Source organism: Sebastes umbrosus, chromosome 12 (assembly GCF_015220745.1).
Source record: "Sebastes umbrosus isolate fSebUmb1 chromosome 12, fSebUmb1.pri, whole genome shotgun sequence".
NCBI classification, from domain to species: domain Eukaryota; kingdom Metazoa; phylum Chordata; class Actinopteri; order Perciformes; family Sebastidae; genus Sebastes; species Sebastes umbrosus.
This window is the reverse complement of record NC_051280.1, coordinates 12,947,682-12,958,598: the sequence shown is the minus strand read 5'-3', so window position 1 is coordinate 12,958,598 and position 10,917 is coordinate 12,947,682. Positions and strand designations below refer to the sequence as shown.

General features: G+C 35.8%; 2 protein-coding genes across 2 annotated transcripts; both read left to right on the top strand.

Moving 5' to 3' along the window:
* Positions 1-836: 836 nt before the first annotated feature.
* Positions 837-3,903, top strand: LOC119499375 (protein THEM6-like). Its single transcript, XM_037788668.1, has 3 exons — positions 837-933; positions 2,888-3,395; positions 3,481-3,903. The coding sequence occupies exons 2-3, from the start codon at positions 2,892-2,894 to the stop codon at positions 3,586-3,588; spliced, it is 612 nt and encodes a 203-aa protein (XP_037644596.1). The 5' UTR covers positions 837-933; positions 2,888-2,891; the 3' UTR covers positions 3,589-3,903.
* Positions 3,904-5,732: 1,829 nt separating this feature from the next.
* On the top strand, positions 5,733-8,668 carry LOC119499391 (protein THEM6-like). Its single transcript, XM_037788690.1, has 3 exons — positions 5,733-6,060; positions 7,340-7,844; positions 8,529-8,668. Exons 2-3 carry the CDS (start codon positions 7,344-7,346, stop codon positions 8,634-8,636), a joined length of 609 nt encoding a protein of 202 aa, XP_037644618.1. The 5' UTR covers positions 5,733-6,060; positions 7,340-7,343; the 3' UTR covers positions 8,637-8,668.
* The last annotated feature ends 2,249 nt before the right edge of the window (positions 8,669-10,917 follow it).

Genomic DNA, 10,917 nt, shown 5'->3' with positions numbered 1-10,917 from the left:
ACATTTTTAATTAACATGAGACAGTTTGTGAAGTTTATAAACTCTGTCACATGCACATTAAAATAGTTTGGGTGATAGCTTAAAGTGACAATAATAAAACTGCAAGACACTTATAATAAAAACTGTTGAAGATGAAAACATAAAGGTAAAAGTTCTAAGATTGATATTAATTTGATGATTCTTTTCCAAATAGGACAGATGATGGCTCACTAAGACTCAGTCAGTAGTTAGGCTTCAGCTTTTCACATTTATCTCCAGTACGTGACTTACATGAACTGAATAATTAATACGGTATTATTATTGTTGGGTGTTAGTAATATTAAATTAATTATTTATTATAATAAGCTATATATTAAATAATTATAATCTATATATAATATTAGATTTTAGATATATTGATTATAATTATATATATGTATATATATGTATATACATATACATATACATACATACACATATATATATATATATACACATACATATATGTATGTGTATATATATATACATATATACACATACATATATACATATATATGTATTATCATTATTATTATATTATTAATTGTGCATACTATGGAACCAATCACAGCTGCCCAGTCTGCCTCTACGTCACGCCCCCAAACAAGAGAGGAAATGAATCACTTCAAATTAAATTTCCTCGAATTAAGAAAACAATATTAAAGGCCTACACGCTATACTAAAGGGTCATTTCACAACATTCTAAACGGATTCATTAAAATATAAATCCTGTCATTCATGTCTGTACGCTTTGTTCCCGATTTAATGTCGAAAACACCTGCGCCAGCTTTTATTTTGAAGGCTTTAGCCGGAAGTGTATTTAACAGTGTATGTAGAGCTTCCGGTTTTCCACACACGCACAGTGCTGGATTGAATGTTGTCGACTCTGCAAGTCTGAGTGGAAACACACAGCAGGTGAGTTTCACTGGATTTCTCATAAAAGTCTAAATCATTATTGTCTTTACTTTGTCATTATTAAGTTAAACTCTTGTCTGACAAAGCAGTACTGTCAGACTATAGTACTAACTAGACTAAAGGCAGTGATTTCATGTACACTAGTTCTGCAGTCATGGCACTGATTTCTTTAGTTAATTATTAAATACGATTTTATGTCGCTAGCAATAATCTCAGATTCAGCATAGCCTTGGTAACAACACCTTTAGTGGGTGGGATTAGTGTATATAATATGTTTTAATCTTTTGCTCTGAGCTGATCATGCACTGAGAGGTTGAGAGCAGCAGCACCTGCCTTTCCTGCAGAACCTGTTCACACAAATCAGTTAACAGGTATCCGCCTGAAAACTTCCTTTTGAAACAGTCAAGTTGAATGTGAATGGATCTGTTATCTGTGTTGTGTTTAATGCCAAATAATGGAAGAATTACCTTCAGAATGGGCCACAACTTTCATCTCAACATTAAGATAAGATAAGATATTCCTTTATTATGAGTCCAGCAGTGGGGAATTGTGCAGTGTACAGCAGCAAAGGGGATAGTGCAAAAAACAAGATGCATCAGCTAACACAGTAAAACAAGAGCTAAACAAAGTGTAACAAAATATGAACCATTTAAATAGAAGGGAGAATAAAAAAGGAGCAGTATATACAGTGGAAAATGATATTGCACATTATGAATTACACCTGAGTAGTACTGATGTGGTCTACTGGGAGCAGTAAGGGGAGTTCACCTTGGATTAAATCCATTGAAACACACCAACATACTGCAGGTTTATGTGGTTGAAACACTACACAGTCTTTCCTCTTACTTTTCTCAGAAACATTAATTGAAATACAAATGCCTGGATAAAAAAAAGATGAGAATTATAATAATAATCTTTATTTATGGAGCACTTTTCAAAGCCCATGCCCCCAAAAAACAGACATGTCATAAAATAATAATTATTATTATAAACATTATTTAAAAGAAATAAAAGACAGTTCAATTACTTGCCTTATTATTATTGGCCATTATAAAAATCAATCACTGTGATCTGATGGGCATTGAAGTGAGCCTTAAGCAGATACAGAGCCCCTGTTTGCCATTTGTGTTTCTGAGCCAATCAGAATATAATTTGCTATAACACTATTTAGAAAAAAAGCTGATTTAATTAAAAAAAACAAAAAAAACTTTTAAAGCCAGAAAATCTGAGACAAATTTGGACAAATTATTGAAATTAGGTTCAGAAATGCCTGTTTTCCTGAAGACATTTTCCCTTAGAACTGCCAGTCAAAGCAACACATCAGAAACCAATAACAGCTAAAACATGCAACAATGCAAATTGGGCATTAATCTAAGAAATAGATTATTTATATAGCGTTAATAGTAGCTGATATTAAGATTGTTACTTGGTCATTTTCTTTAATGTAATGTAGCAATATGATGAGTACAAGCTGTAGAATAATTCATTAAGATTTTCACTTTTACCTGTCGTAAAAACATTTTTTTATTTTTTTTTATTTCTTAAATAACAGGAATCAAACACCATAACTATCATACATCTACCTCAGCTTGGCTTATTTAATTATACACATCAGATGGTGCGGCAGTAGCTCAGTACGTGGGGACTTGGTGGGGACTTGGCTCGGGAACCGGGGGGTTCAAATCCTCGGACGGACCAAATACGGACTGTGGAGACATGCCAGTTCGCCTCCTGGGCACTGTCGAGGTGCCCTTGAGCAAAGTGCTGTATCCCCAAACTGCTCCATGGGCAGCTGTATAGTAGCTCCCCACTGCTCCTAATACTAGGATGGTTTAAATGCAGAGATTAAATTTCACTGTGTGTGCTGTGCTGTGTACAATACAATGTGTGACAATTAAAGCTGATTTACATTTACATCAAAGTAACCCCACTACCTTCTCTGTCCTTTCTCCAGAGAGATGTGGTGGGTGCTGTGGGTGCTCGCCGCCTTGCTGGCTCTCTTCTCCACTTTTGATGTGTGGTACTTCCTCCGGGTAGCTGCTGTGGTCCTCCGAGCCTGGTTCCAGCCTCCAATCTGGGACGTCACAGCAGAGCAGATCCGAACAAGCCGGGTCACTTCCAATGACATCGACATGTGCCACATGAACAATGCTCGTTACCTGCGGGAGTGTGACTTTGCCCGCTTCTCTCTCTACATGCGTAACGGTGTGTTCAAGGCACTGCGAGCACTCAAAGCTACAATGGTAGTGGGTGCCACCACCATCCGTTACCGCAGGGCTCTGTATATAGGCGAGGGGTACGAGCTGCGGAGTCGCATCGTCACTTGGGATGACAAAGCTTTTTTCCTGGAACAGAGATTTGTGTCAACAAAAGATGGGTTGGTGTGTGCCGTAATGTACTGCAAGCAGAGCATCATACGCAGCAGCCCAGACAAGATCTTGGAGCACCTGTGTAAGCGGAAGGTAAGGAATGAATGATTAAACACACATGCAAATTTGACTCCGATAATTGATATCAAACATTGAGTCTATGGTGTGCTTCTTGCAGGTGGAGTGCCCTGAGTTTCCGGAGGACCTTCAGCACTGGGTCAACTTCATCTCCGCCAGCAGCCAGACCCTCAGAGCCGAGAGTGGACTAGAGGAGAAGAACAAATAAGACATTACGTGGACAACTTTAAGATTGGCTTTTTGTGAAACCGCTAATTCACCAGCTCAGGATTAAAAAAGACATTTGTCTTCTGTTCAGAATTACTTGATTTAAACACACTTGTGCCTACTACACACTAAATTAGCTTTACTTGGAGCCTAATTCTTACCAATGTCAACACTACAAGAACTAGCACACCAGACTGTTTTGAGAGGCTGGAAATTGATTACTTATTCAATAATAATAATAATAAAGTAATAACATTGTATAAAGTGTATCTTTGTGTACTATGACAGCAATAAAACAAATCAGTTTTGAAGCAAATGTGAGACTGTAAAAACAGTTTGTTATACAGTATAACACAGCTAAATCAGTGATAGTGGTCCCAAATCAGAAATAGATGCAAAACAGCAAATGAGAATTTGACCTACGGTATTATAAAAATTAAGAAGTACAGTGACAAGAAAACTGGACTAAATGTAACATCAGACACACAGTTATACTGTCTCTCTGTAGTGGAATGTACCAGGTAGAAATAAACAAATCACCAGAGACGGAGCAACTACACAGTAATTTATGTAGTAAACAGATTCCACAAGAGCAATAAAATACCTAACATTAACAGTGAGCTATAATATTACAATAGCAACACATTAGTTTAAAGATGCAAACATTTCCTTGGTCACAGATCTGACAAAAGGCTGTAACAATGTCAGTGGTGGTTGCAATAGCAACCCACTACCGGTTGCAAAATACACCGATTTTTGTCTAAGCTCTTAAAAGTATTTTTAGGTTTTGTTTCCAACTACATCAATTGTTTTTCTTCTGTCTTTATAGCAATACTTTCTGGTGTGATATGTATTTTTTATTTGATTTTTATTTAACCTTTATTTAACCAGGTAGTACTCATTGAGATTAAGAATCTCTTTTGCAAGAGAGACCTGGCCAAGACAGCAGCATTTAAACATACATTAAAGTTTCAGACGCCACAACATAAAACAAATGCAAAATAATTACATAGCATAATATCATACAAAACACATTAAAATCAAGTGTTTGAAGCCAACGTTAAAGTGAAAATATTCAGAAACACAGACAACTCTCGATTGACTCTGCTTATAGGTCTTTCATTAATGAAATGTATGATTGGCTGGAATCAAAAATATTTTCTCTCCCCCATTTTACTAGAAAGTATATTTCATTTACTTTATGTATTTTTGTACTTTTTTTTAATCCATAAAGGTATTAAGAACCCGTATTGGTGTTTTTTTTATGAGAGAACTAGCTACTGTGTTGCATATGAAAAGGAAAACAGCAGAAAAATTCGTTATTTTTTTGTCTTTTATAAGTAGTAATTCTGGTTGCATTGTGTGCTCCATTTTCTGAAGAACTAGTATCATCATATCCATATATTGTTTTTCTACTTCAATAAAAAAGTATTTATCAAAAAAACCGACACTGTAGGAGTTAACTAACTCCAGAAGATGGCAGTGATGCACCACAGAATGCCAGCTGCAGTTAAAGCTCAAAGAAGAAGAAGAAGAAGAAGAAGAAGAATTATTGCTAAGACTGCACAGAGGGGGTATAGATATATTATTCTGTTGGGGGGGTTGAAGGCACCAGGAAGGCACTATTAATGTATTATTGTATTTTTATAGTATTATTAATGTTCTTAAGAGACACAGGATTGGTGGGTAGAATTTTTTTTATTTTTTTTTTTTATTATTATTTCAAAATTACAGTATACATAGTAACAGCAGAAATCATTAAGAACATTTACATACAGAAGAAGCATAGCGAAAACATAAACAAAGAGCTGTGCCAAACATAAAAGGACAACAGAAATGAAACAAAACCAACATAAAAAAATTAATTAATTCAAAAAATTAAAAAAAAAAAAAAAGAAGAAGAAGAAAATTGTTGACAGATAAAGATCCATTTCCTTCATAAATACAAAGAAATTAGGCTTTTTTTTTGGTAAATTTACACTTGTGAATGTGGAACTTCGCGAGAATTCAAATTAAATTAATAAGAAAAAATGCATTACTGTCTTTGTCACTGTAATCATAGCAACCAAATATAATATTTCTCAAATATAGTGCAAAATCTAAATAACAAGTATAAAATTATTGACATCTTTCCACAATTCACATGTAAATCTACAGGACCAGAAAAAATGAGAGCAAGTTTCAGGATGTGATTCAGCAGAAGGAACAATTTACATCTATATGTCACTCTTTAACTTGTGAGTGGGTAGAATTTAAGAGTAGCAGTAATGTGTAAACTGACATGATGTTACACCCTCTTGTACAGTAGGTGGCGGTATGCAGCTTAAAGTTGGTTGCGATCCGCCAGTAAACTGAGAGAGGAAGAAGAGCTAGTGTCGTCACAGACCCGGTAGTCATGTTCATTCATCCTACCGGTTTCTTCAAGTTACACCGCACATCGCATCCCATGGTAGCACTCTCTTCTGGACGCACGGTGAGCGCTACAGCCACAACAACATAATTATACAGTATTTGTGGTTATTGATTAAATTTTGAGAGTGAGAAAACGTAATATAATAGCGACTTTCATGCGTCCAGAGTGTATCTCTATACTGCAAGGCCACACACTGCAGGCAGCTAGCAGCTAGGCTAACAGATTCAGCTGTCACAGCAGGTTGGTTCATCTGAACTGAACTGAGCTGTTCAAGGTTGAAGTGGATGATTATTATGGGGATGTGATGCTTCAATATTTGTAGCTATAATATTAAGCCAGCGAGTGAAAAAAACTCTACTAAACTCTTGTTTTTCTACACATCTGCACTGACATTGATGAGGTCAAAGGAGCATTTGGTTAAATGTTGAGTGTGGTCATGATGAATTTAGTAAACAGCTTCTTTATGTAAGCTTTTTTTTTTTTTTTTAAGAAAATTTCTCAGTCATAAACTTTGGAATTGCTATTGTAATATGTGACATAAGTTGCCTTTAAATTAGTTTTTGATTCTTGTCACTGATATGTATTAAAATAGTATATTATTAGAATATAATATACCATGCTATACTTAAAAAAATAAATAATAATATATATGTATATGTGTATATGTATATGTATATGTGTATATATATATATATATATATATATATATATATATATATATATACATGTATATATATGTATGTATATATACAGAATATATATACATACATATATGCTATTGTAATATGTGACATAAGTTGCCCTTTAAATTAGTTTTTTATTATTGTCACTGATATGTATTAATATAATATATTATTAGAATATAATATACCATACTGTACTTTAAAATATATATATATATATCTATAGATAGATAGATAGATAGCTAGATAGTAACTTTATTGATCCCGAGGGACATTCAAGTTTCCAGCATCACAGTTCCATAGTGCAAAACATGTTAGTAAAAAGGCAGTAAAAAAGTTAATAGTGCAAAGTACAAAAAAATATACCAGATATAAAAACACAAGGAGATGAAGAAAACTGTTAAAACTGAATATAGTGCAGGGTAACAGCTGTGATACACGACTATTAAAAAAAGTGAAGTGTATATATATATAGTGCAGAAGAAATATATATATATATATATATTGTATTCAATTCTATATTGTGTTATATTGCTGTGCTATTTATTTTACTTTCTCTATTCATCTGTATTATTGCTGTCATTGTGCTGCTACAACAACCAAATTTCCCCGCTGGGAATCATTAAAGGTTTATCTTTTTTGGACTGTCATTCCAGAGAGATGTTGCTGCTGGTGCTGGGTGCCCTCCTCCTGCTCTTCTGCACTCTGGATGTATGGTACTTCCTACGGGGGGCCCAGGTGTTCATCCAGGCGTGGTTCCAACCCAGAATATGGGACTTGCTGGCTGAGCAAAGCATTGATGGCATGGTCCTTCCACATGATTTGGACTACATGGGCCACATGAACAACTCCCGATATCTACGGGAGTGTGACTTTGCCCGCTTCCACCATTACATGCGAAACGGGCTGTTCATAGCCTCGCGCAAACTGGGGGCCAGAATGGTGGTAGGGGCCTCCACCATCCGGTACCGGCGCTCCCTGGCCTTCCGTGAGGCTTTTGAGATTCGGACCAAAATAGTGGGATGGGATGAGAAGGCGTTTTATGTGGAGCAGCGCTTTGTGTCCAAGAAAGATGGTTTTGTCTCTGCTGTCATGCTCTGCAGACAGAATGTGGTGCACTGCAGCCCGGAGACCATCATCGAGTTTGTCTGCAAAAGGAAGGTGAGGAATGGCAAAAAGTATTTGTATGACTGTAGTAGGGCTACAACTGATGATTATTTTCATCACTGATTAATCTGCTAATCATTAATCGTTAATCACGTCATAAAACTACTGAAAAATGCATTACAGTTTCTTAAAGCCCAAAGTGGTGTTATCAAATTGTTGTTTTTTCCCCAAACAACACTCAAGAACATAAAAATATTCTTTTTACTATTGAATTAGACAAATAATAACAGCAGATTTGCAATGTTGAGGAGCTGGATGTAGAAAATATTTGGTAGTATTGTTTGAGAAATAACTTAAAGGGATAACTGACCATTTTTCCGTCGATGGAATGATTGAATAATCAATCATTTCAGCTCTACTGTTTGGCCTAAAAAGTAGTGAAAAACATCCATCACACATTCTTAAAACCCAAGGTAAATCCTTCAAATGTTATGTTACATTATGTGCAACTGGCTGTCCAAAATCCAAAGATATTCAGTTTTCTATCACACAAGACAAAGAAGAACACATTTTGGGAAGCTGAAACCTGGGAATGTTTTGCATTTTCCTTAAAAACAAAAACCTTAAAATGATCAAACTTGTTGCTAATTAATTGTCTGTCAATTGACTAATAGTGTCAGCTCTAGACTTTGACTTTATTCTACTTTGGCGTTCTGCTAACTTTGTGTTGGTGTGCAGATCGAGTGCCCCGAGCTTCCTGAAGACCTCAAACACTGGATCAGCTTCATCTCAGCCAGCAGCCAGGCTCTGAGAGCAGAGAGCGGACTGGAAGAGAAGAACAAGTGAAACCCCACGCCATGACACCATGTGTCATGAGTGTAGGTCCACATATCATTAGCATTGCACGCACAGTATACATACATGCACACAAACAGTTAAACATCGTACTTTAGAGAGTTTTTAGTTGACTTACAAGATTCCATTTATCTCTGTTTTTGGTTCGATCCTTCCTGCCGTATATTTTTTTTTATGATGTGAACAGATATATTGAACTTATGAAAACTTGAACCGTAGGGTATTCCATGTTTTAAAACGCACCGTGCATTGGCATCGTATTGAAAGTTCTCTCAGAATAAAGTGACACAAGAACATAGCTTTATCCTTGCAGATTATAGACTGGCATTAGACATCTTCATTTTCATTTTAGCAAAATCCTCGAACTTCAGATAAGCATGTAGAGCGAAATTTAATCTTCCACCGACATCGATGCATGTTTTAAAACAAACATCCGATTTTTTTTGTGCCTGTTTCTCTTGATTAGCCGTAGTTTACAGTTATGATCAGAGAATTATTCATTTTTACAAGAAGAAAGTGTAGGTGTGATGAAATACTTGAATGGACATAATGAACATGTACTGACAATTATATTCCCATCAGCATTTTGTATAGAAGTAACCCAAGTGAGTAGACAAACAATCGACCTCAAAGGGAATGTTTGATTTTGAAGGATCATTTAAACAGTACTGTATCGTTCTTTTACCGAATGTCTAATACATGCATTTAAAGGGCGGGCTTTATGATTGGAATTGCATGTAATTTGAAGAGAAGGTGCTCAAATTAAAATTAACAGGCATAATGCTGATATGAGGTTGCTGGCAACTTTTCAGAACCTGCAACGCAAAAGAACCACTGATGTTAGGATGATGCTTGGCCTTTTGAAATGTGGAACCTTCCCTTTAATGCATCAAAGCTTTATTTTGTGACCAAAGTAATGTATTGTTCTGTATGAAGAGGAAACAACCTGTCGAACCTGTTATTTATGTTGTTGATACACTGAAAATGATTTGTTTGAAGATGTTCACTGTCCTTTTATTTTCCGCACTTATATTATTTATGATCTATTGAAATGGGTTAATGTACCAAACTTTATTTATTGTGTTTGTTAATTATTTAAAGGAATTTTAAATTAAAAATGCATTGGAAACTATGTTTCTGTGACTGGGCTTGCCTTTTAAGTGCTTGTTATTCATCAATAACCCGAGCTACTAATGTACTGTGGTTTGCGGTACTATATTGAAGACCAGTATTTGTACCTCACTAAGTATTTACAGCTCAATAAGGCTACTGGATATGTATATTTGACCAGTACAGTAAGCATGTGAAGTATGTTCTTCAGGAACTCAACAAATTGAAGCGGATGTTTACTCTCTACACACAGCTCTTTTTTACCCCTGAAGTTTCTGTGTTGAAGAATTTGTTTCCTTTTTGGTCAAACTAGATGTCGGTGCCCTGTGGCGTTCCTTTAGATGAAGTTAAATGTACTTTCTTTCCAGAGTGTAGTACATGGCTTTTGGCAGTGGTGGAAAGTGTATATTAAATTATTTCTTTTTCATAATGATTTTAACAAAACATGAGACATCGTTATAGATTAAACTACCTAACAATATATAAAGTAGTTTAAAATGAACTCCATCTTGATCAGTTACAACATAAAGATGCTGTTTACACGTTAATACATCAGTAATAATAATGTCTGTTGTAATAAAAGACTTTGAAATGGGATCGGATGGAGGAGCTTTACTTGTAATTGAATATTTATTTTTATTCTTTCAAAATATACATTAAGTATTACCAGTGGCGGAATAAGTACTCCGATCTTTAGCAATACCACAGTGTAGAAATACTCCGTTACAAGTAAAAGTCCATCATTCAAATTGTTACTTAAGTAAACATACAAAAATATTACTATCAAATAAACTTAAAGTACAAAAAGTAAAAGTATTCATTATGCAGAATGGCAGAAAAATGTGTGATATTGTTGAATCATAATCATCGACCTTTTATGACACTGTGGTGGCATCTACCATTTTTAATGGAGTGGTCTGCTGGGGCAGCAGCATCCCAGCTGCGGACAGGAAGAGACTAGACAGAGTGATCAGGAAGGCCAGCATCTCGGCTGCGGAGAGGAAGAGACTAGACAGAGTGATCAGGAAGGCCAGCTCTGTCCTGGGATGTGCCCTGGACCCAGTGGAGGTGGTGGGAGAGAGGAGGACGGTGATGGCTAAGCTGTCATCCATGATGGAGAATGACTCCCACCCCTTGCAGGACACCATCTCAGCACTGGAGA

Bases quoted from the DNA above. Each gene is read 5' to 3' on its own strand.
- LOC119499375 (XM_037788668.1), top strand. From the start codon at position 2,892: ATGTGGTGGGTGCTGTGGGTGCTCGCCGCCTTGCTGGCTCTCTTCTCC. The intron at 3,396-3,480 runs GTAAGGAATGAA...TGCTTCTTGCAG, and splicing joins AGCACCTGTGTAAGCGGAAG to GTGGAGTGCCCTGAGTTTCC.
- LOC119499391 (XM_037788690.1), top strand. From the start codon at position 7,344: ATGTTGCTGCTGGTGCTGGGTGCCCTCCTCCTGCTCTTCTGCACTCTG. The intron at 7,845-8,528 runs GTGAGGAATGGC...GTTGGTGTGCAG, and splicing joins AGTTTGTCTGCAAAAGGAAG to ATCGAGTGCCCCGAGCTTCC.